We start from the raw sequence: 27153 nt of genomic DNA, 5'->3' as shown, positions 1-27153 counted from the left end.
TGTTGAAGCCCTGTGAGATCCTCTTTCTATAGGTGTAGCGCGATTGATATTTATAATATTGTTAAGGTCATGTCTCGTGTGTTACAATTTTCAATGGGCATATTTTTCCAGGATCCTGGGACCACCCTAGTAGATTGCAACCCTTTTTTGATTTTTTAAATTTTTTTACAGGGGAGTTGGAGGGGGGGTCGATGTATAAATTTCTTCAATTATCTATCTACATACCATAGAAAGCTTCCCCCAGACAGTCCTAAAGTTTCAATCCAGAGGGAATAAATGGACAGCGGAAGGGAAAATAATGTAGAGAGAGGAGTTGGATTGCGTGATGAAAATATTCACACATTAGAAGATGAAGAATTGTCAGTAGATGGGATATTTGAGAACGAAGAGGTACCTTCATGGACAGAACAGTTAACTATAAGAGCCTTTGTGGTGAGTTTTATGTTGTCGGTGATGTTATGCTTCATAGCGATGAAACTCAACTTCGATGCTAATATCATATAATCATTTACTGTCGCTTCTGATCTATTGGGATTCTTCTTTGTCGAGATTTTGATTAAAACACTTGAGAAAGCCTGCGCGTTGAATCAGCCCTGGACCCGCCAAGAAATTGCAGTCATTCAGACCTGCATTACAGCCTTCACAGGCATCAGTTTTAGCGGTCAGTATATACGTTTCCAATCTTTCTTCGTTTCCCCCTCGCTCAGACAGAATATCTTACACGAGCATCTTGTTCAGGAGGCTATGGATCTTACCTGCTTGGAATGAGTGAAAGTTTTGTCAAACAAACAGCAAAAGCCAAACATGAGTTAGACTAAAAAAACTCGGCACCAGGCTCGATTTTGGCTTACTTTTTGTAACAAGCTTCTCCGGTAATTTTTTAGTGGTTTCTCTCCGGAAGGTATGCTTTACATGTTTTATATGTCCAATGTATAAATTTTTAATATTTTTGAATCCTGAATGGTGCATCACATTTTTTGTATCTAGATAATGATCATAGACTTGAAGTTGGCATATCCTAGTGGTACTGCTAGTGGACATTTTATTAACAGTTTCCATGCTCTTGGAGGGGCGAAAGCAGCGAAGTAAGTCACTATACTGGTTAAAATCAAAACCTCGTATGTAGGTGCAGATTTAATGGGCGACGAGTTAGGGCGGTCACCCTAGCTGGATTCGTCGGGGAGATTTTCTTTTGCTGATAACAGATAGAATTTTTAAATTATATATTCGATAACTCATATTAATGACAAATATCTTTGGTAGCTCAGTTGGTTAGTCATTCCACTATTGAATTGGAGGTTTTATGTTCAAAACTCTTCAAAAGCAATACTTTTTTTATAATTTTTATATTTCAACAATTTTTACCAAAACAAATACAAGGAAGGTGATTCAAACCTACTATCTTTCGTAAAGGTATTGAGAACTTTACCATGATGGCACTTATTGATTTGTAGCACATAATGTAACAAAATAATATATGTTCAATTTTACTCATTTAATGCAAGTAGAAACATTTTAACCGGTGTTTTGTCCCTCTCCTTGATTTCCTTTTTTTTCCCCTCTAATCAATTGATTTGAGAGTTCAGTTAATTAATGATGGATGAATTTGAAGGAAAATCGGCCTTAGTGTCATAAGGAATCTTTCAACAAAACTTATATAATTAATAAAAGGTTCCACTTTACGTTCACAAAAAAACCAATTGCAAAAAAGTGAAATCATACAAGCACATAAAATTGATATAAGCACATAAATAATTTGAATTTTGTTAATATAATAATGTTTGTTTAATTAAATTTGATTGTAAATTGAATATCAGCATTTTATTAATATATATTGCCCATTTAATTGAAAAATAAATTAAGACATTTTGCAGATTATGAAACGATTTTTCATCCAAAATGAAAGTTTGTATCTAGTTCTAGTTCAATGGTGTATCTAATTCTTTTAGTTCTAATCCGTCCAATTTTATGAATATTGTTTAATTAAATATTAATAAAAAAATCCCGTTATCACGGATGTTCATTGTCGATAGTAAACTTTCAACGCTCGTAGTCCGTTCTAACTGAACTCGACCCCTATATATATATATATATAGTGCATGTATTTTAATGCTATTTATCAAAAAAAAAATTCTGTCAAAATTTTTCTAATACGAAAGTAGGATAGGTAAATTTTCTTCAAATAAGAAACCTTAGGTCATCACCAACTGATTAATTTAGTTGCGGTATTCCAACAACTATGCCCATTAAACTAAAGCGATTTTATTTTAGTTACAGTTGCTAATTTCTGATCTATTTACAAACTTATTATCCATCACTGATTTGAAATTGTCATTTTATTTTAATTGAGGCAAAGATTATTATATTAATATGTATCTGCTTGTGGATTGAAAATGGAAAATTTTAATGTACACAAACCAACTGAAAATGCATATAAATTAGGAACAAATAGTTGAACTAGTGTAAGCGTAAAAGGTTCTTTTCCTTATTTGACAATGAATAGAGCTTCTTGTACATGAGCTTTTGACACAAGGGATTACAAATATACACATGATAACACTGCATTGGTTGGTTTAAAACTAATTTTTGTCCAACATCCAATGAATGCTTGCTATCTGTCAACCTATCTATATAATTCTTCTGTACATGTAGCAAGTTTGTTTAACAATTGGTCTCTAATTTTTAATGTCAAAAAACCAAATGATGTTTCCTGCTCATAGGCAAAACTTTCAACTAAAACACTAACATGTGACTGAGCATCATCTAACCAAAATGCAGTCTGGTTTATTCACTGTTTTTCAATTTAAGACCTAATCTCATCATCAGACAGACTCAAACTCAGTCGAGATATAGCCAAGTCATTGTCTGCATACTAGTACTAAGGTTAACATCAAACAAAGTCATCTTATGTTCCACTTGGAACCTTATTTGGGGACTACGGGTTTTTCTTCAAATTCTCAGCATCAACAGTTGGAGTAGGGATGATCTGTCCTCACATCGTAAACGTATCTTTTCTTCTTGGAGGAATTCTTTCTTGAGGTATTTTGTGGCCTCTCATTGAAACTAGAAAGGGTGATTGGTACTCTGCAGATCTCGACCCACGTAGTTTGCAGGGACTTTATAGTTACAAGGTGAATTTCTAATCCCCCATAGTTTTCACTCAATGCTGCCATATATTAATTTGCCTTTTCACGAATACCTTTCACTAAAACAAAATGTCATCTAAAACTACATCAAGTATTCATTGGCATTTCCATGTTACTCGGTGATGGCCTATACAACTTTTTCAAGGTTCAAAGCCAAACTCTAGCTAGTTTGTTTTACAAAATTCTATCCAGAAATGCAAACATGCAAATCTCGATTGTAGAAAATTCCTCTCCTGTGCGAAGATCACTCTCTTATGATGACCAACGCCGTATCGAATTATTTCTTAAGGATCAAATCCCAACATGGTTTGCCATTGGAGGCTATTTCGCCCTTGCTACAGTCTCTACTGCAGTCCTTCCTCACATTTTCCACCAGCTCAAGTGGTACTACGGAATTGTTATCTATATTATTGCACCAAGCTTGGTCTTCTGTAATGCATATGGGTCTGGGCTCACTGATTGCTCATTCTCACATCATTACGGACACCTAGCCATCTTTACGATTGGGACATGGGCGAGGGAATCACAAGGTGGAATTCTTGCTGGTCTAGCAGCATGTGGAGTGATAGTTATAACTTATACTTCCACTGACCTCATGCAAGATTTCAAGACCGGCTACTTGACCTTGGCTTCTCCTTGTTCAATATTTGTCAGCCATGTGATAGGGACTGCATCGAGATGTGTTATTTTTCCTTTCATCTTTTGGATTTTCTACAAAGCATTTTCTGATCTCGAGCTTCCTACAAGTGAATATCCTGCTCCCCTCGCCAAAATTTTCTATAATAGGGCCAAACTAGGGGTTGAAGGCTTCTCGGCTCTGCCAAAAGGTTGCCTCAAGCCATGTTATGGATTCTTTGCAGTGTCCATTCTCATCAACTTAACCAGAGATGCTTTGGGCAAGAAACGTTCATAGTTTATTCCACTTCCAACAGCAATGGCAGTACCATTTTTTTTGGGTTCACAGACTGCCGTTGATATGTGCGTTGGAAGCCTCATACTCTATCTATGGCAGAAGAAAAACGAAGGCAATGCGGATGCCTTCAAGCCTGCCATAGCTTCTGGTTTGATTTGTGGTGATGGAATGTGGACTTAGCCTAGCTGTATACTCGCTCTAGTCGGGGTGAAACCTCCAATTTGCATGAAGTTCCTGTCAAGGGCTACAAATTCTAACGTAGATTAGGTACTAGAAATCCTAGTTAGGCCAGGGGAAAGAATAACTTATATGCCAACAAGTGTCACCTTCATGTTTCTGCAGGATGAAACTAATACTTGTTTTATTTACCTATGAATGCATCTCAATGGTATTCAATAATACATAATCTCTAATTCTCAACAGCTAGAAAAGTTGAGAGGAAACAAAATTAATTTCCACGAAGAAACCGGTTCAGGACAAGATTTAACTAATATACATGTGGCGTTCACTCACAATTTAAGCTAATGTCATGGATTCAAATCTAACTACCCATTTAAGGAATTTGTGCACGCGTCACTTAATTAAATTCTGCACCCAAAAGACTTAAAACATATTTCAATTTTTCCCCTTGATATTTCTTGCATACATTCGTGAAGCTTTCTTAATCTATTTACGAGCCTAAACAAAAGTTTAAAGATAATGATGCAAACGTCAATCTCCAACACTTTTTACTTCAGTCTATGTCAACTGTAATTTTCAACCATCACATTCTGACCCACAAATCTTATGCACTTATTTACAACTTATTTTTTTATTTATAGATTCTTTCAAAACAGAAGCTAAGAGATTGAAAATTTTTATTGCACTGATCCAGGAACAAATAGCATGTATAATTGATTATATTCACTACCCCCTCCCCAAACCCAATGTCTTCAATCCAGCAGTTTTACTGATAAACTTAAAACCAACTGGACAAACTAATGAATCTCAGTTACAATGGTAATGAATATAATGAAAAATGAAGACGTTAAACAATCAAGCACACGAAAGATTTTCTGCTTACACAGTAACATATCACCTCAGGAGCCAAACTAAGAAATGCCAGTGTTATATATTTCAATAAAAAATGTTCTAGCATCAATCTCACTGTTGTAGAAGCATTACAGTCTCAAGCAGTCCAATCTCCATCACTTGCATTCATATCCTGCGAAAAGTTGTCAACAAATAGAATCAGCAGGATTTATTAAAAAAAAAAAGAAAAGGGGGGGGGGAAATAAACCAAAGCGATTTATGTCCTTGCATTTCATTACAATCATATTGAAGTTAAAACTGCATTAAGAAATCAAACCTGAGATGTGCTAGAGAACTCTTCTATGTCATCATCTTCGACCTGCAGAGTCAAAAACATAAATAAACTATTACGGATAAACACTAATAAACTTCAATGAAGGCTTTATTTCATCATCAATCACGGAAAAATTCAACTATACCACAAATTAACTCACAAGATAGTTGACAAGATGCTGAAGTGCCTACCTCTACTAATCATAAAATCATGATACTCAATAAGTTACCAGAAGTATTTCAAATAATTTGTCATATATGTAAGATGATGATGACATTTTGAGGTCACCAAAACTTCTTGTTATTTTAAATTTAACATACAACATGGCCGATGGCACTAACAGAGAAAGTAACTTCATTTCATTTCCATATTGGTCAGGTTCAACTTGCATAGTTTACAATTCTTAGCTTTTTCCAGTGATGCCAAATGTCTAATTAAGAGTTATTTAATAGACTAAGAGCTATCTTCAGTACGATGCACCACAAATTCTGTACTGCACCTTGGTGGGGGTGGAGGGTTTAAGGTTACAAATAATCAAGTGTCTACAATCTAAAAGAAGATGAGTTATATTCACCTGGTCTAGTGACCATATAACAAAAAACTCTCAAGTAGAGAGAGGTAGCAGAAAGGACCTTCAAAATCATATTGAAACATCTCATGTGGATAAGCAAACACATTATACAACAATTTTGAACCCAAACACCAGGCACCAGTTTAAGTATTAAACTTCATACAACAAAGCCTATATTTGATCAAGCTGACTGATGTCCTGAAACCATGTAGGCCATCTGCTTTATACTTCCAGGAGCAATCAATTTCTACAATTAAAACAAGAATTCTAAATGCAAAAAGAAAAATACCAGGACAAGGTTCAATTTGCTATTAAGAATAGCAGAACTATGAATTTTGATACCGAAAGCTAGGGGCGCAAAGAACTTACAGAATTTATTCTTGATTTATATAGATCAGGAAAATTAGGAATGAAGTTCATAATTTTTTTAACATCAAGTGTCAACCTAACAAGACACACTTAGCAGGCAATACCACATGGTGGTGGTGGCTGAAGTGCATGTGGCAGGCTGAAGAATTTGCTAATTAAATCTGGATGGCTTTTTTACCCGAGGGGAACTGCTAGGATCAGACAAATTTGAGGCAGGAACTGGGTCAGCTCTCCTTTTCCTTGAGGATGATGCACCCTGGGTTTTGCTTTCGGACTTCCTTTGGTAGACTTCAATAGAGCTAGTACTCTGAAAAGGAAGGTTACCTATTTACTTTGTGGATAAAATATGTAATAATATCTTAAGGATAATTTAAAAGAATCAGAGATGCATGAAATAAATCAAGTTGATGGCTTTCCAAACTCCAAGACATATGATGGCCCAAAGACATGACTAGCTTTCCAGTACTTTATCTAGTCCCTTCATAGGCATCCAAGAAAATTAAGCAAACCAAGTAACTGTTAATTTTTGGGCGCACAGCTCTTTGTACTTCTTGCCTTAGAATTGTGTCAAGGCTTTTAAATAAAAATTGACACTACATAGTTTCAACTAAAAAAAAAAAAAAGGTTTATGTTCTACCTGTAGCACATTATTGAATGAATTTTTGCCATATATGGTGACGTGAAATTGGAACTGGTGAAAACCAAATTCATGTTTGAATGAGATAATTTCTAATTGTAATTCATGTATCCCATGTAATACTGTCGAATGCAACCAAGCAGTAACAAGGAAGCAATTGAAGCATCATAATAGTTGAATCAGAAACCATTATTAATTTTTTTCTATACAACTTTAGGATTCATAGCTATGTAAAATCAAAGAACTAATATTGCAAAACAAGGAACATCTTAATTCGGTCTTAATTCAGTGCATTAATGGAAATTGCGGATCTCCAGCTTCGTATTTGTGGGTGTGTAGATCTTCATGGTCTTTTGGGAGCCCTTTTGTTGGAAAAAGAGAAGCGGCAGGGCACAAAGGGATGGCAGGTCGATTGGAGACATTGCAGGAGCCAAGATCATTGCTTTGATCATCCTCTCTAAAAAAAACAAACGCAACCAGTGTTGACAAAGTGCAAGGTGCAGATATATTACAGGCGGCTTCATCATCAATTGATGACATGATGTAGACTATGACAATTTAATTTACTTCTCTTGATGGCACTCCATGTTCTATTAAAATTAAATAACTAGCAAGGCTAAGTTTTATGGAGCCCTCAATTCCACTGCTACTGAGATGAAAGATGTTTCTGTTTGCAAGATGACTTGACAATAAATGGTCAAAGAGAGAGTAGAAATTCAATCAGGAAACTTCAGTTTCCTAAGTTGATTTCTAATATGATTATGTATAAGGAAACTGTAAGAAAGAGAAGGCAAAACGAAAACAATAAGACATAATCGAAGAGCACAAGAATATACATGCAAGAACAATACCTCAGGTTGTTTCTTCAGTGCCATAGTTTCTGTTCCTAAACGTATGCAAAAGCAAACAAAATGTGGGCCATGAGAAGCTATGTATGAGCAGAATCAGAAATTAATTGAAAATGTGTCAAAAGCATGCATAATCAGATAGCCTGATTCTAGGCATTAGACAAGTGACACTCCATATAAAATGACAGGACCTAGAACTGGTTGCCGTGTGAGACATTCAATTGGTCCTCTAAAATTTGTCAAGTAATAGTGATGAGAACATCATCTATTTTATTTCTTGTTGGACTTTATTTTATTTTATGGACTTTATTTATGTTTTAAATTTTTATTTATGTAATTGGGCTTATATTGACCCAAGTTCATTCTAGTTAAGGTTTTAGTCTTTACTATTTAAACCTAATTGCGATGTAATTTCAGTAGTTGATGAATAAATAATAAATATTTTGGCAACTTGTAGCGAAATTCCCCCTTTCCCGTTATTCTTCTTCTTCCCCTATTCTCTTCTTCTTCCATCCCTTCCCCTGATTTTTTCTTCCCGATTCATTGATTTTCTCTTTCTTCATTAATTTTTCTATTGGTGCTGCATCAAATTTGGAATTAAAACCAAAACTTGGGTAATCTCTCATCTCCAATCCAAAATTTTCTTCCTATTTCTTTCCCAAGAACTTGTGGAATAGCACAAACACATAAATTTTTAGCGTGAGCAGCCAATTTATTTTCTTCCAGCCTCTTCATAGTTGTTCTCCAAAAAACTATAAAAAAAATATAAAAAAATGTTCATCGTACTATTCACGGGTACTATTCACTCCCGAAAATTGGAGATTTTGTTATATTGCAAGTCTGTAGTGCTCGTCCTTGTGAAATTTTAAAGTATGTTGGTCCAAATGTACGTCATTGCTCTTTCATCACATTTTTGCTACCACTCTTTAAATGTTGAGGACTCATTACTTACATACACCATTTTACTTTCTTTGATGATCCATTTCTACTTAACTTTGTAGACCCCCAACTTGACTATGTTGATATTTCTACTTGAATACTATCTGTCACTGCACACAAAGATAAAATTGATATTATTTTAGATAAACGTGTTGTATTGACCAATGATGGCAAGATTCAGTACTTTCTTGTTTGTTGGGTAGATTGACGTGCTTCTTGTGTTCCTCATTATGTACAATCATGTGAAAATTTTGAAGATGAGGTGCATCAGTATTGGTTATTTGGAATCCAGTATCAGTATTTGGTTAGAAGGAAAGACCGCCCCTTGGCCAGATCATATTCTTGGGAATAAGCTACAATTTTCAGTACTATCAATCATGAAATTTCGATACTTAGTTCGTCAGAAAGATCGTCCCCCGTGACTTGACTTAAAGCATTTGGAGTATCAGATTAACTGCAGCCTATAGTGATCTATCAACTCGATAGGGTCGAATTTTTCTCCCACCCTGGGAGAATTGATGAGAACATCATCTATTTTATTTCTAGTTGGACTTTATTAATGTTTTAGATTTTTATTTACGTAATTGGGCTTGTATTGGCCTCCAAGTTCATTCTAGTTAGGGTTTTAGTCTTTACTATTTAAACCTAATTGCAATGTAATTTCAGTAGTTGATGATTGAATAATAAATATTTTGGTGGCTTGTGGCGAAATTCTCCCTCTTCCCCGTTATTCTTCTTCTTCCCATATTCTCTTCTTCCATCCATTCCCCTGATTTCTTCTTCCTAATTCATTGATTTTCTCCTTCTTCATTAATTTTTCTATTGGTGCTGCATCAAATAGTACTTGGGAATCCTACATCATTCTTATTACATCTAGCATGTTTTAATTAGACAAAGCTTCTACATTGTTTCATTTATAGTCGCAGAATTTTAAGAAAAGGTCAGTCCAATAAAAACTATGTCTTTTACTCTACATAAACCATCATGAGATATTATATGGCATATAACATGATGCTGTTCATTGCACAAGGAATCTTGAATTAGGTTAGTCAATGGATCAAAGTCGACTGAGAATTGATCCAATTATAAAGAATTGATATAATGGGTTCCTTCTGGTTATCCAAAAGGCCTACCTATGGTTTACTCTGTTCATATTTCCCATTAAAACAAAATAGCATGAAAAGTGATTCAAAAGCTTTGAGAATAGTGTATCATAGATAACTAACGTCAAACTTCTAGTACACCCATAATTAGATACATTTCATCTCTCTAATTCAGACAATTCAACTAATCTAAACAATCTAATTTACATAATAGGAATATATTTAAGGAAATCATTGTCAAGCATTGTAGAATATTGGAAGGCAGGCATGCACTTTACATCTTTTCCATATTGCCTTTACCTCTATAGCGCGAACACTTTAACTAAAGCAACGTGTCTATGTCCGTGTTCGACACTTATCGGATAATGACACTCCTGTGTCATGATCATTTTTTCTTTATCAAAAATATTATATATTTTTAATTCAAAAATTATTATTAAATAACAAATATGTATTCATATTTAAAAATTTTCGACAAGAAAAATTAATAGCAAGTATAAAACTAATTTATACTATATAAATGAAGAATTTTAAATAATTTAATCAACGTGTCAACGACATATTGTATCAATAATTTTTTGAAAAATCGCACGTAGGCGTGCTTGACATGTGTCGTGTTGGACACACGTGGCCGCGTCGGTGCTTTATAGGCCTTTACCCACTAAATGACATTCAATAAATGCATGGTTAAGACAAGAAGAAAGTTTCAGTTTTGGGGTATAGCAAATAATTAATAAGCAAAATCTATTGATAGGCCACCGGTTATAGAAGGGTCCGGAAGGATTGAGAAATAGGCGCATCAACAGATTTCTATTCCTATGGCATGTGAGGGGAGGGAATTAGTTAGGGAGTAGCTATAAATAAAGGTAGGAGGGAGGGTAGAGATTAGGCAAATATTAAGTGAAAGGAAGTCTAGTTTATTTACTGTTTTTTCCCGTAATTCCCTGCATTTATATTCAACAATCCATATCAGACTTAATTCTCTTTTCTTCTAGTGGAATCCTATCATCTATTTCCAGTTCATGCACTAAATGAAATCATAAATCACAGTATGGGAGGGGTGAGCAAGAGAGAGCGAGGCTAACCAGCATCTCTTTCCTCAATTTTCTTCCCCCGTTTCAAGAACTTGGAAACCTACAAGAAGCTAATGGCATGCGATGAAAGGTAAAAGGCAAATAAAGGATAGCAAAGCTCAACAGGTTGATATTACTAGAGAGAGGAGAAAGAAGTCTTTATATTCGTAGGGGCAAAGAAGTAGCTAACAAATCTTAACCTTGACATTATCCTTCTTCTGTTTCACATCCTTATTTGCCTTCTGAAAATGAAAAATATTGTGTCAAATTGATACAGCAGCATAAAGTTATTATTGTATCCATTTGATTGACTATAACAGCATAATCCCATAAAAGAAAATTGTAAATGAGATCATCAAAAACAAAAGGCAGGGTTGATAATCTTGGAGAAAGAATCACTGCTTACTGCTTAAGAAGCGCTGTGACACTGATAAGCTAAATGTGGGGAAATCAACATGTCAGAATCCAAATGAATGTATAACATTAATCTGAACGAACTGTAGATATTCTTAGTCAATTATCAATTTCACCCTAAAACATGGACATACATATGGCAAACATCATGCTTTCAGACTAAACAAAAGTAAATGTACTAGAAGAGTTCTACAGAAAATAAAACTTCCATACCAAAATTAATAATTTATCTTTATTTCATAAATTTAAAATGAATGAGTAAAAACACATACAAAAAACTGCATCAAAAGAGTTGTCATATTAGTAAGAGAAGATATATATTAAAAATGTATTCTTAGTAAATTCTCATCTGGACAGCGTCTCCGTAGTCATTGTCAGTTGTATCCTATTTGAGATGTTTAACCACATCTATTTATTTCTGGACAAAAGAAAATTTCTAAGTTTTCAGTTTCCCTTGTGGACAAGTTATCTTCACTTATTACCATTTCTCGGAAAGCTAATATTAGTAAACAATGGAGACAAGAAACAACTGGAAATATATGATTGTTCCCAATGAACTTGCACACTATAAGAATCCACTTTCCGTGCTCTCTTCGATCCAGTACTAGGTCCAATCACACGTGGAACATTAGAGAAAAAATCAAAAGGAGAAATAACTTTTGCTTCTACTTCTCTTTCTCTCTTCTTTTCTTTTTTTCTTTTGGTGTGGGTTGGGGTGGGGCCGGGGGCCCGGGGGGGGGAGGAGTTGGCATTATGGGAAGATGTGGTAACTACGATAGTTAGATTATTGCCAGATGCCAATCATCAACTTAACACCTAACTAGGAATAACTCAAAACATTTGTCGTTTGTGTCATCAGCCGCATGAGCTCTCAAAGGGGCATAAATATTTAGAAAGAAAGATGGCACAAATATTTAGAAAGAAAGATGCAGTAACTACAATAATCAAAATGAAAAGATGCCGCATATTTTGAAAAAGGTTTCGATGTTTAGATTATTGTCAGGTGTCAATCATCAACTCAACATCAAACTACCAATAACTTGTACAATTTGTTCATTTGTGCTATCAATCATTCGACTCTTCAAAGAGACACAAGTAGCGCCATTGTGAAATACATAGGTACTCCCCAAGTCCTACAAGACAACAATCTTGCACACAGCTGTGACAGGTAATGCATATGAACATTTACCAGGAAAATTATTTTTTTGAAGTTTAAGAGAAATTTAATGGTTAGGAAAAGATTAAAATTATTCAACATTGTACAAAGAGATCCTACTTGGTTTTGAACAGGAGAGCATCTTTTTTAATAATATCAAGGAGACACTGGTGCTAGAGGATGCCAGTACTCGTAATAGAGATGCAAGATCTCTGTAGGAGAGAGAGAGAGAGGAGCTTGCATAGGATATCGACTTAGAGTTAAGGATGTGATCAAGTCAACATCTATCATGACCATCTATGATAGTAGAACTGTAATTAGATAGGTTAGAGATGTTACATGCTATACTTCTACTTTTACACAATTGTCAAATTTAATAGATATCCTTTCAACACAACATAGTTTGTAGAAAGGACCTCAGAGACCCAGCATTGGTGCTTGTAAAAGTAAAAGCTTCAAAACCTAACCTTCTCCTCCAAGTTCTTAAACAATGTAGACACAGATGTTTGAACAAGAGAAACGTGGTTGTTATGAGAGAGATCTTTAGATTTGGCAGTTCGCTTAACATGATCTGAAGCTGGAATGGGCTCTGTGGCATCCACATTGTCAATGTCGAAGACTACAGGGCAGCTATGTTCAGTTTGTATTAATTATTTAAGGAAATCAGTGTGGAGAAGCTGAAATCACATCTTTTACCTTCTCAAGGTATAAGGAAGCTTTAAATATCCATGACTTAGTAGCACAAAAGTTAAGAAACAAAAAAATAATATGAAATATTGTTGAGAAAAAAAATTATGAGGATATTTATAGAGGTACAATTTCCTTTTTTCTCTATGACATCAACTTCCTCATCCTCTTCTTCAAAGGTTTCAGCATCTGTTCCAACAAAATCATCCCCAGACGATGTTTCTGCAAACCTGCCCAGACTTTATAAGCATCACCAACAAAACTTAAGGCCCAGAGGAATTTTAACAAGATCTTAAGGAAGCAAAACAAAGCAAAGGAGAGTGCCTTGTACAGAAATAACCAATCTCATGTGACTTTCAAATAGGTATAATGTAAATAACTGCATCCTAGCAAAAGGTAGTGCTAGTAGTTATTGGTAATTTTAAATGCCTCACAAGTGAAACAAAAGAAAAAAGGTCTGCATATATATGTCCATAAATTCTACAGCTGAATCTCATATATTCTCTTCGAGATATCCTTCAACAGATTCTTCGGCACATAAAGTGATAAAGTTGCTGCTTTTGACTAGTGAGAGGAGAAACAGCTTATGAGAAACTAATTGCTCATAATCACATATTTCCCTTGCCAGCGAACCAAAATTCTAAGTGTATTTGTTTCGGGTTCTTGTCAATCTCTTGTCATTTCACACTCATCTGATAGATGCTTCCTCTGTCTCATGTTGAATTTCTACATTGCCTTATTAACATGTCTCAAATTTGTCTATATTCTCAAGATATAATTATTTCTATCTAAGAATTATTTCTGTCTAAGAAATAGAATTTGTATATATGAAGAAAAGATATGATACAAATTTAAGAGAACGAGATATCCTTGTCAAGAGGAGAGTGGGAAAAAAAAATAGAGTTACACAAAATCAGTCAATTAAACCCTCCCTGTTCCTTGGTAAATCTTTAGCTATCCCAAAAAAAATGACCCGAACTAACTTTAATAAAATAGACCCACCAAATCAATTTTCGGATGCAAACATGAAAACATAATGTTCTACATAAAACCTTATCTCACACATTAAATTAAATTGGAGAGCTATACAAAACCTATATGTTTTTAGTTTGGTACTAAAAACATGCAGACGAGTAAAATCACAATTATCAATTTGGGACAAGGAAGATATGACTTCAATGAGAGGTTAATGTTTAAAAATAAATAAATTATGTACTGTATAAGTAGCCAGTTTTTTTAGCCAAGGCTTAGCTCAGGACCTCACAACGTGTCATATTTTATTTGTTATAAAATTATCTATGCAGCTCTTGTCCTGCAGAAAAAGGAAAAGAAAATACTTGAAAGTTTTCCCTGCAGTCCTAGCCGAATGCCGAGTAGGAGTTACTTCAATTGATTCTTTCACATTATTTTGACTATCAGTTAAATCATCCTCCAGTGAATCTTGAGGCGAATCTTGTTCCACACATTTCATTGCAGATTTTATAAAACCTCGTCTTCCATCACAAGGTGCACCTGCACCACCCTTGAAATCATATTCTGCATGTTGTTCCTGGGTCCAACCAAGACATGGGAAACTATGTCAAGGATATCTGGGAAAATATTTGGTGATAAACTCGTATGTTGGCATGCTTTTCGTATCTCTATAATTACAATTTTGACCAACTGAAAGCAGGGTGTTCTCTTTCTATTAAGTGCAAGTGAAACAAATTCACAGTAAACTAACCAAATTCAGATCCTTCGGAAATTCCAGACATAATTCTTCTGGATTCTCATCTTTCTTTCCAATCCACCATGCATCAGAAAATACTATCTGGGAATGAAAGAAACAAGAATGCATGATTTCGACCTCAAGAAAAGTGAAAAGATGGAACTAAAATGCATCTGGAAATCAAATATCGACAAATGCTTGGTAACTGATTATGGATTGTATCATATCAGATGTTATTTTAAACATCCAATTCGAAAACTAAGTGGTGAAGGATGAAGTAGCCATAGAAACTGAAGACTTGGGAACCGTACTAATCAGGGTGGGACAACTTTTTTTATTCTATCTTTGCTCAGGTGCCATTTAAGGTCAGACATATACTGTCACAACCCCACCAAGATTAAAAATTTCTGCATGATTTTAAAAACATTTCAAAACACATTAGCCAATAATATTTGTTAAGACTCAGTCCCCAATCCAACCACCACCACCACCCAAAAGAAAGAAATGAACTTATACATCAATTCCATTCGTCGTGAACTCGACTTATCCTTTTGAATACTAATATAAATATGTAAAAGTTGTTTTTCTTTTTATTTGAAAAATTGAACATCCAAAACTACCGAACATCCCGTCTTTGTTCTCGTGTTTCCCCATATTCTCTACATAAGAAGCATCAAGCATTAATACATGTTATCCATCATTTCAACCACACATTCTTCAATAAAATAATATTACATTCAAATCTAAAACTTTTCCTTATTTTTTAACCACACATTTACCATCAATACACCATTCAAAAACTCATTCTTATGAAAAGAATGGGGCTCAAACAAGGGCGTGTTTACTATTTAGGATGATGCAAGTCCAGCTGATGAGAAAAAACTAGTACTATGAGTTTGATAAATAACTATGTACAGCTTTCTTAAAACAATAAAATTGGCTATAGCGCACACACAGACATTTAAACAAATACATGGTGTTTTGCAATTGCAGGATGAAGTTAAGAATATTCTGATGGTTGCACATATGAAGGTCCAAAATATGAAATATCAAATGTCAATCATGGACGAGGAAATGTGTGACAAGAAAACTGGCAGAAAGAAATATGAGAAAATACTTACCATATTGTCGAAGTAATCCTCACACATCACACTCTTCCCACCTCTGGAAAACTGCAGAGTCAAATACCTATTTTTCGGATAGAAAATGGTCCCAAAAAGCTTCAATTGACCCTACACATTTGAAGAAAACGTAATCTGTATTTTGTTTGGCATTTGTTAATTGAGAATCTGTCTTATCAAACATATCCATTAGAACGTCAAATATGATAAAATTATGAGTTCCTACACTATTTCCCTTCCATTTTCCTGTCAAAAGGTTAGAAGTGATTCAGGTAAGTGTAAACAATTTGGTGAAAAATAAATTCTTGTTGAAGATTGCTGAAATGTTTTATGAACTCCTATCTTCCACTATAAGCAGATACAAAATTGCAGCTCTGTAAGCATCCCATATTGTCATTCCTACGTAATTTTCTTGTAAGCTCTCAGTTTTTAAGGATGACTAGAAAACTTCATCGTTTCCAAGGTACTTGGGAATCAAACCAAAAATTCAACATCCTAATCAAAGGAACAAAAGACTGGTGCTAGAGCAAATTCATTAAACCTGCACAACAGAGCACCATTTGAAAAACATCGAACAAAATGTCTCAGTCAAATTTCGAGATCATTTCACCCAATCAAAATAACATATCAAGTCAAAAAACCAGAACAAGCACGACAAATATAATAAGAAAACCAACTAAACCTGGGGAAAATCAAGATACAGAATAGGGTTTCGCGTGCCAAGGTCTTTAAGCTCGCCGATTTTCCCACCGGAAATCAGGCCAAGAAGGCCCGGAAACGAGAAGAGAAATCTGTTCTTGCGCTGAGATTTTTTTAGTATATCGGTGCCGTGATGTTTGGTCACGATTTTCGACGGGGCAAGAGCACTTGATGGCCCAACTCTTGATGGATGTTCAGACAAAATGGTTTTGGAAAACGCCAATTTCTTCAACCTCTTTCTCTCTTCCACATCTGGGTTTGATGCCACAGCTTTCTCTTCCTTCTTAACATCTCGACCCATCTCGCTGTCTATGGCTCGTTCCCCCTCCAGGAGATTTTATAGCACGTCTGTGTAGGCGGGAGAGAAGAAGCATATAAATGCGAATAAAAATAAAACACAGGAGGTCACCCTAGTTCCAAATTAAGTTCATTTTTTATCCCCTTCGCTTTTAGTGAGATAAAAGTATGGAATGTTTGATACCCATTTTTTTTAAAATATATTTTTTTCTCTTTTTTTAATTATATATTTTTTATTAAAATAATATTATACGTAAATTAAAAATTTCTTCTCATTTTTCAATGACACATTTTTCATCAATTTACAATTCCGAACTACATTTTTACGTAAAAATAGCTCTCAAATATGCTCTAAACAGTTAGCCCTTGTTTGAGGAGGAAATTGTGACAGATAGCCACCAAAAAGAGCCATTTTTTCAAAATGATCGTTGATTACAGTTTAAAAATTTTGAAAAATTTGTAAAAACCTTAAAAACAATGAAAATTCAATATTACTCTTAACAAATCACTCTCAAACCGACGTCTGAAGAATAAATAGCAAGGAAATCGATGACTTTCTCTTGAAAGGAGACCAACCGGCCACTATTAGAGGCGATGAAGGTAAGTTTTGCTTATTTTTCCCCATTAATCTTTGAAATTGAATGTTAAAGGTTTATTTTGTTGAAAATAGTGGTAGAAATCTTTGTAGATTACGTGAAATTACTATAAATGACATTTTTTGACGTGTTTTTGAGATTGTCGAAAATGACAATCTCTGGCACCTAGTCCAAGAAGAAAGGTGAAACGACGCTGGGCCATCTTTTTCCAGACGGCCCAAATGTCTAGGCCGTCTGTTTTCTAGACGACCTGACTGTGGCCCACGACTTTTTCCTCAATTTTTTTTCGTTGTATTTGAATAAATAATTTAAATACACAAAAATAAATAATGAATATTTAAATAATAAATAAATAATTATTTATATGATAAATAAAAAATGCAAATAATGAATAAATATTAATAATCAAAATATGTAATTAAAATTTAATTGAAATGAATTCCTAACATTTAAAATAAATAATTAAATATTTACGTTTACTTGTTCAATAAATAATTTAAATAATCAATGAATATAAATAATTAAATCAAATAATTTAAATGAACAATTGAAACAAATAAATGAAAAATAATTGAAATAAAGAATGAATAAATAATTAATTTAAATGCAAAAAAAATAGATAATGAACATTTAAATAATAACGAAATTATTATTGAAATGATAAATAAATAATTTAAATAATGAATAAATGTTAATAATCAAAATATGTAATTAAAATTTAATTGAAATAAATTTCAAACATTTAAAATAAATAATTAAATATTTACGTTCGCTTGTTCAATAAATAATTTAAATAATCATTGAATATAAATAATTAAATCAAAAAATTTAAATGAACAATTGAAACGGATAAACGAAAAACAATTGAAATAAAGAATTAACGAATAATTAATTTAAATGCAAAAAAATAAATAATGAACATTTAAATAACAATGAAATGATTATTTAAATGATAATTAAAAATGTAAATAATGAATAAATGTTAATAATCAAAAGATGTAATTAAAATTTAATTGAAATAAATTTCTAACATTTAAAATAAATAATAAAATATTTAGGTTTACTTGTTCAATAAATAATTTAAATAATCAATAAATATAAATAATTAAATCAAATAATTTAAATGAACAATTGAAACAAATAAATGAAAAACAATCCAAACAAATAATAAATGAATAATTAATTTAAATGCACAAAAATAAATAATGAACATTTAAATAACAATGAAATGATTATTTAAATGATAATTAAAAATATAAATAATGAATAAATGTTAATAATTAAAATTTAATTGAAATAAATTTCTAACATTTAAAATAAATAATTAAATATTTACGTTTACTTGTTCAATAAATAATTTAAATAACCAATAAATATAAATGATTAAATCGAATAATTCAAATGAATAATTGAAACAAATAAATGAAAAACAATCAAAATAAAGAATGAATGAATAATTAATTTAAATGTACAAAAATAAATAATGAACATTTACATAATAATGAAATGATTATTTAAATGATAATTAAAAATGTAAATAATGAATAAATGTTAATAATCAAAAGATATAATTAAAATTTAATTGAAATAAATTTCTAACGTTTAAAATAAATAATTAAATATTTACATTTACTTGTTCAATAAATAATTTAAATAATTAATAAATATAAATGATTAAATCAAATAATTTAAATGAACAATTGAGATAAATAAATGAAAAACAATCGAAATAAAGAATGAATGAATAATTAATTTAAATTCACAAAAATAAATAATGAATATTTAAATAATAATTAAATGATTATTAAAAATGTTAATAATGAATAAATGTTAATAATCAAAAGATGTAATTAAAATTTAATTGAAATAAATATTCAAAATAATTTATTTAATTTATTTATATAAGTAATATATTTAAATAATAAATATGAATACTCAAAATAATTTATTTAAATAAGTAATTAAATATAAATAATCAAAAATAATTGAAATAAATAATAAAGAATTAAAATAAATTATTAAATAAATAATTTTACAAAAATTAGTTTTTTGCTTTTTATAATTTGTTGTCTAATTTTGTAATTCATTTTCTTCATTATCTGTTATTTCGTGCGTATATTACTTACAGTTCGATTAATTGAATTTTGTGACATTATGTTTCAAATATTCTAATATTTGAAATTTTGCAGGATTAATTATTATTTGGACACCGTTTTGAGACAGATTCCTGGCAAAATTACGTCGAACTGTAATTTTGTAAGTTTCACAGCAGTGTTAGATTCAACCGTTTGGATTGGCTCAACGTGCCAACCATTTTTTTTATTTTTTTAATATTGAATTTAATTGCTTATAAATATTTCATGAATTATGTACATTGTTTATTTAAGTAAAATAATTAATTGTTTTTTCTTTCATTTTGTTTAAAATATGAATAATGAAATAATTATAATAAACAATTGAATATTCAATAAACAATTAAAATAAATGAGAAACAAATATAAATAATTAAATGAAGTAACTAAATATGAAATAAACTATTAAAATAAGTAATTAAATATTAAACAAACAATATACATAACCAATTAAAATAATTAATGAGATATTTAAATAAAAAATTAAATTAAATATTTAATAAGTAATTTAATAATTCAATATTTAAATAATTACTTTAATTGTTTATGTAGATTATTTGTTTAGTATATAATTATTCATTTTATACTTTATTTGTTTATTTAAATATTTCATGAATTATGTTAATTATTTATGTATATTGTTTATTTAAATAAGTAATAAATAATTAATTGAAATAAATTAAATAAATATTAATAAAACAATTAAAATAATTAATTGAAATAATAAATAACTAATTGAAATAAATTCAATAAACAAATAACTTAAATGTTAATTAAGCAATAAAAATAATTAATTGACATAAATAACAAATAAATATATGAGACAGATTCCCGACAAAATTACGTCGAACTATAACTTTGTCAACTTCGTATTAGTCCTAGATTTGTTGGATGGGTAGCACGTAGACCTGTTATACCTATCCTGCTTATGACGGTAACTCTGGCACAGTTAGGAGATGCATTCAAGGAATGCGACAATATATTTGATAAGTTGAAGTTGTGGATGGTGTGTTATACTAGAGAGCATACTGAGGTGTCATCACGAGAAGATATCGATCGACATCTTTCATTTGAAGGTTGTTGATGACACTGACACATTCAACAACTATCCATGGGGACAAAGCTGACAGTTATCAGCTCTTTTCAACAATACTAAGGTACATATTATTCATTTGTGGTATGTTGTACGTCATTTTGAAATCTTGATGCATGATCATTAATTCGGTGAAATATTAATATGTTAGCTTGAATTGCGCACTGAGCTGACACCATTGATCAAGGGGGAGGGTCAGAGTCATATCCAAGGAGATACAGTTTACAGGCGATAGGGATCCTAGATAGTGACAGAAGTAGCAGAGATTGTGACGTGGAGGGTGGCGAGGAGGGGTGGAGATGTACGCAGATGTTTCATTAGAATCATTATGGATGTCAGTGGAGAAAGGAGAGGTGCCGGTGGTGGGGACGAAATAATTGCATATATATTTTTTATTTATGAAATAATTGTGTATATTGTAAATTTATTTAAACAGGGTAATGAAATATTAAATACATACTATACACGACCAATTAAGATAATTTATAATTTAAATATCAAAATAAGAAATTAAATTAAATATTAATTTTTTATTTAATTAAGTGATTAAATAAATAATTAAACAACGTTATTAAATATTAATATAAATAATATACATAACTATGTCGAGAGGAATCCCAACTTGACAGATAATGTCGTGAGTTTGGATGACGCCCTGTACGAAACATATTATTGACGTGTCAGAGCAAATGGTTGGTAAAAGGACTAGATTGTCGTCACAACACATTGTTTCTCCGTACACGATCGAGGCAAAAAAGATAACATTTGTTTGAGGTACGTTGCCCAACCTCTTTCGTGAAATCGACCCAGGCAATAATAAAATATTTGCATTGAAGTTATGGTTGTAAATGGATCTGATATATGGATCGGATTGCTTAAATCCAATCCAATCCATTAATAATAATTATCATACCCGATCCGATTCAATAATAAATAACTAATTACTCTTAATTACATATATAACATACTATAAATAAATAAAAATTGAGGAAATCAGTAACACACTATAAATAGAGAGTACAAAGAATTTAAATAGATATTACATATCCATTAGGTAGAGAGTAACATATTATAATCGAGAACTTCTCACTCAATTTCATTTGGTAGATGAAATATAATTTCGACATTCCCAAATAATGTTCGATGTATTGAAAATGTGATCGTGCCTAAAGTTCGACTCCCATCTCCGTTAGATATTCTCATACACCGTGTGATTTATGTTCTAATTAAATATTAAATAAATAATATACATAATCAATCAAGATAATTAATTAATGAGTTATTTAAAGAATAAATTAAATTTAATATTAATTTTCTATTCGAATAAGCGATTAAATAAAGTAATCAAATATTAAATAAACAATAAACATAACAAATTAAGATTTTTCAAATCTCCATTAATGTCATGCTACTTGTATATTATAGTATAATGTTTTTATTTAAATAAGTAACTAAAATAAAATAATGAAATATTTAAAAGAGAAATCAAATTAAATACAAATTTTTTTATTTGAGTAAGTGTCTAAAATATATAATTAAATATACATATATCAATTAAGATAATTAGTTAATGAAATATTTAAATGAGAAATCAAATTAAATATTAATTTTTTTATTTAAACAAGTGATTAAATAAATAATTAAATAGATTAATTAAATATTAAATAAATAATATACATAATTGATTAAGATAATTAATTAATGAAATATTTAAACAAGAAAGTAAATTAAATATTAATTTTTTTATTTGAGTAAGTGTTTGAAATAAATAATTAAATATAAAGTGAAAAGTGTTTGATTTTTTAATTTATAACTTAATGGTATTTTTGTCTTTTTAAACAAAATTCTATCTTTGTAATTATATAAACTACTTAATAATATTATTGTCTTTTATTCAACAAATGACCATTTTGAAGATAGGCAAATTTTTTTGATCAAAGTGGAAAAATGACATTTTGACTTGCTCTCAAAAGTACCCCCCCCCCCGGTTTGAGCCCAATTTTGATAGAAAGAATGTATTTTTAAATAGTGATGATGATATATTTGTGGTTAAAAATTGAGGAAAATTTTTGAATTTGTTTGTAATATTATTTTATTAAAGAATATGTTGTTGAAATATGAGTTTTGAAAAAAATGAATTATTAGAAGAATGAGGCTCAAACAAGGGCTTAGTCACTATTATTTTCAGAATACATTTTTTTCCATCTTCTTAAATCTATTTTTTTTTTTAATTACACATTTTTTGTTAATTTATTTTTTCAAAATATGTTGTTATAATGGAGTTCAAGTAGGGATGGCAAAAAGGCTCGGACCGCTGACCATGATTCGGCCCGCAAAAAACTTAAGTCGGCTCGGCTCGACTCGGCTCGAGGCTCAATCAAATCGAGCCTGATCTTGGAGTGTCGGGCCGAGCCCGAGCCGACCCGTGTGGCTCGCGTGACGACTCAAAAAAAACAAAAACAAAAATGTAAGGCAACGTGAAAGGTAGTCTGCTGCCTTTAAACGAAGGCAACCAGCCACCAACTGCCTTTAGAAGGAAAAAAAAAGGAGAAAAATAAAAAATTAAAATCAAGTCAGCTCGGGCCGAGCCTCGAGTTTTTGCTCGACTCGTTGCCATCTCTAAGTTCAAATAGGCCCTTAAATAGAAAATAAATAAAAACACCAAGAAGTGCCATATATTGTCATTAACAAAAAAACACGATTTTAGTTGAAATAGGATAAAATCGAAGCGATCGAACCGGACATAATGGCCACGTGCCCTCATTGACTCCCTTTCGTCTTCGTTTACAATTCAAGATTTACCGTTCCAATTTCACTCTCTTCAGTAGGGTTTAATGGTATATCTGAAACCCTCTGGTATCCAAATGTAAGAATAAGAGAAATAATTTATCTGTAAGTTTCTACTGGCTCGAAAGGCTTAACGGGTTCTAAATTCTCAGCTATTTACAAGAAAAACTCCAATTATAAGTCATAAAAAGCGAATCGCATTAGAGCCACAGTTGATCGATCCATACAATGGTGGCAAAGATGGAGAAATCAGCAAAGGATCTTCTGACATCACCGGGTTTGAATTCCCTGTTTAAATCCCTGAGACTAAAAACGAAGCAACAGGAGCTTTTGATCCGAGTAACCATCCTGTGTTTGGTCTATGTATTGGCATTTATTACGCGTTTGTTCAGTGTTTTGCGTTATGAGAGCATGATCCACGAGTTTGACCCGTATTTCAATTACCGAGTCACTCAGTTTCTGACTCTGAAGGGGTTCTATGAGTTCTGGAACTGGTTTGACTCGGAGAGCTGGTACCCGCTTGGGAGAATCGTTGGTGGGACACTCTATCCCGGTCTTATGGTCACAGCCGCCCTGATTTACTGGACTCTCCGGTTTCTGAGGTACATGTCATGATTTTTATGTTGCATAAATATATGTTTATACTATACAGCATACATTCATGTATGTGGGTATTATACATTTAATTCTTGACAATGGTAGTGGGATATAACTGTGAAGATAGGGATTATACTTGGGACTTATTTGGAGCTACACAGAAAAAAATTTACTCCACACACATATATATATAATTTATGGAAGCACGATTCACCTAAATACAAAAGTTTCAAACTTTACAGAAGTATGATTCACTTGTACACAAAGGTGCAAACTTTAAGCAAATATCGTTTGGGAAACAAACTTGGAAATGCTTGGATATGAATGGAATTTTTTTATTTTATTATGCTCTTGCTTGCTTTTGTTGTAGAAAATAGTGAAAATTTTGAATATAATGCTGTGATCTGAAACCATTTCTATACATTACACGAAGATGATCATGGATTTTATTGGAAGAAGAAAGAAAAGAATTTGGTGATGGGAAAAAATTTGCTACTTCCAATGGGTTTGTCGAAGAATTCATTTTTAAATTTTACTTTCCTTCTTTTTTCTATTTTTTTTATTATTTTCATACAGATGTATTGCTAGTGATTGTTTTTTAGGGAGGGAATGCATTGTGCGTCAAGTGGCAAATAGAAGAAAGTGTACGCTGTAAGAGTTTATGAGATGGAAATGATTTAGATGACAACACAATCAGTAGTTAAATGCAACGAATAAATAATAATGGGGGGAAAAGGTGTCTGCCAAATGCGTCATGTGTCTAAAACTCAAGTATAATAATTTCACAGTGATTCATTAATATTTGCATAATTGCATATACATAGAGGTGAGTAAGCCCCTGTTTGGCCCCCATTTTTTCTCAAACTCATTTTTAACCACCTATTGCATCAATTTTTATTAAAATCTACTAAAATTCTGATTTTTAGTAAAACCAAACCTGGGCTTATATTGATACCTTGCTAAGATTTTTCTGATTGGTCTTGTACTTACTTAGGATTCTCACTCAGCAGCGCTTCTAATTGAGCAGTACTAGGTAGCTATTTAATACTAGCAATCTAGGGTGGTTGGTAAGAGATGGCAATGATTTAGATGATAATACAACCATTAGTTAATGCATCAAACAGATACTACTAGGAGGAAAGTGTGTTTGCCAAATACTACACGTCTAAACCTCGAGTGTGAATATTTTGACATGGATGCATTAGTATTTGCACCTACAATCGTACTTTTTGAGATTTTATTGTTGGTCTTCTGCCTTCTTGGGGCAATGTTATAAAAGATTAATCGGGTATTGAGGGGTTTAACTCCATGAGAGGAGGGGGAAGCCTCAAGATAAAATAATATTCTCTCCACCCCACAAAGATATTCTTGTTTCCATTTTTACACGGATTAAGAAAATGTAATTAATATAGTTGGAACAATAAATTTTACTTACATTTTCCCTGTATAACCTATCAAAAAACATTTTCCCTGTATAACCCTATATTGAGTAATGATTTGAATAAGAGTAGTTTATATTTGTTGTTAACAAGCCACATTATATAGGGGATATTAGAAAATTAACAAATCAATCATACTCTCGACAAGGATAATTTGGAATATACGAAAAAGGAAAGAAATCCAATCTTTATGGGATGGAGGAAGCAACAAAATTCATAAATATAAGAATGCAAAAGTTTATTCATAATATACCATGACCCCTTCAAAAGATCCATAACAAAGCTAATAACAAAATTCAAAGTCTAACATACAAAAAAAACTATAAAATTAATCAAGAAACTAGAAAATAATAAGGTCTGAAATTCAAGAATGTGTTAAAAATATGACTTCTCAAAAATTTATTTATCATCACTATTAATATTTGAGGAATCATTTGTATCAAGTTTCTTTTCATTCTTTGTCATCATCCTCCAATTGCAATGCATAATTCTCGTCCCCATTTTCCTTCTGTGTAAGTAGAAAAAAGAAAATAAAAGAACCTGTGAACCATTTTAGACTTTTCATGAAATAACTCAAAATGCTAAGGTCAATAATTTAAATATTGGAAAAATGCAAGCAAACGGGTGAACACCTTAGCTGGCTTAAGGCTCAGGCTTGAGGCATAAGCCTCTCAAATGCCCTTAAAAGGCATGGGTTTTGACCTGTATTATGATAGCCTCACATGAGTAACCTCAAATAGTTTTTAAACCATGAGTTAGGGTTCTCACTCTGTAAGTCTGCTAATGGGGCAGTACTATGTACAAATTTAATCTTGGAAATATGTGGCAGTCAGTGAGAGATCAAACAAAACACGCATGTTAGAGTACGTCATCTAAATTTTTTTTGATGATGCTAGCAGGATCTAACTGTGAACATGTGAGCATTACTTACAACAAAAAAACATGAGGCATAAATACTAGTAACTTACACATATTTTCATGTACCTGAGAATGATTTTGTTGTGTTGAATTTAGCTCTGAGATTCTATGCTTTCACCATAGTACATCAAAATCATGAAACGTCAAGATGATGCTCTGGCTTTGTTATATTCTTACTAAATTCAAAAAGAATCGAAAATGATATTGTGAACATGTATGCCTTGTGCAAACTACTAAAGTAAAAAACCAGGATAGAAATTTTTGCCCTTGTATGTTAAAGTTGCATAGAAGAGTTTTTGGGCAATAAAGAACACCATCGCCAATCCAAGTGTTATTCTTATTAAATTTGGGCTCGGCTACATCAATTATTTCGGCACTCCGTTCATTTGATTGCTACATCCGCCAAAAAATCCAATGCAACTAAATTATTAGTAACTGCAAGAGACTAAAAGTTTTAGGTCTGTTCTTCCCTGTTATAAATGAGGCCTCACCTGGTCTATGTAAGACATGCCCCAACCAAATCATCCTTTTCTTAATTTTTACTCACCCTGTTGGCTTAAATTCT

The 27153-nt window shown here is 32.0% G+C and overlaps 1 protein-coding gene and 1 pseudogene across 12 annotated transcripts; one reads left to right on the top strand and one right to left on the bottom strand.

Annotated features, from left to right (window-relative positions):
- The first annotated feature begins 276 nt into the window (after positions 1-276).
- Positions 277-4682, top strand: LOC111406486 (annotated as a pseudogene).
- A 263-nt stretch (positions 4683-4945) lies between these two features.
- Positions 4946-17137, bottom strand: LOC111405353 (DNA-binding protein RHL1). Of its 12 annotated transcripts, none has more exons than XM_023034181.1 (12): positions 16713-17137; positions 16031-16141; positions 14925-15011; positions 14539-14750; positions 13319-13440; positions 12982-13157; positions 11145-11186; positions 10957-11005; positions 7833-7867; positions 6523-6651; positions 5408-5449; positions 4946-5263 (listed from the first exon to the last, which is right to left on the bottom strand). In XM_023034181.1, the coding sequence occupies exons 1-12, from the start codon at positions 17028-17030 to the stop codon at positions 5228-5230; spliced, it is 1359 nt and encodes a 452-aa protein (XP_022889949.1). In that variant the 5' UTR covers positions 17031-17137; the 3' UTR covers positions 4946-5227. The 12 variants fall into 12 exon arrangements, 10 of the variants coding, with proteins under 10 accessions (XP_022889949.1, XP_022889950.1, XP_022889951.1 ...); XM_023034182.1 differs by having other exon boundaries at positions 11145-11183; XM_023034183.1 differs by having other exon boundaries at positions 13319-13431.
- Positions 17138-27153: the final 10016 nt, after the last annotated feature.

The sequence above is a fragment of the Olea europaea genome, chromosome 12 (genome assembly GCF_002742605.1).
Source record: "Olea europaea var. sylvestris chromosome 12, O_europaea_v1, whole genome shotgun sequence".
Taxonomy (NCBI): domain Eukaryota; kingdom Viridiplantae; phylum Streptophyta; class Magnoliopsida; order Lamiales; family Oleaceae; genus Olea; species Olea europaea.
Note: the sequence above shows the minus strand (reverse complement) of the source record. Positions and strands in the feature narration are given on the sequence as shown.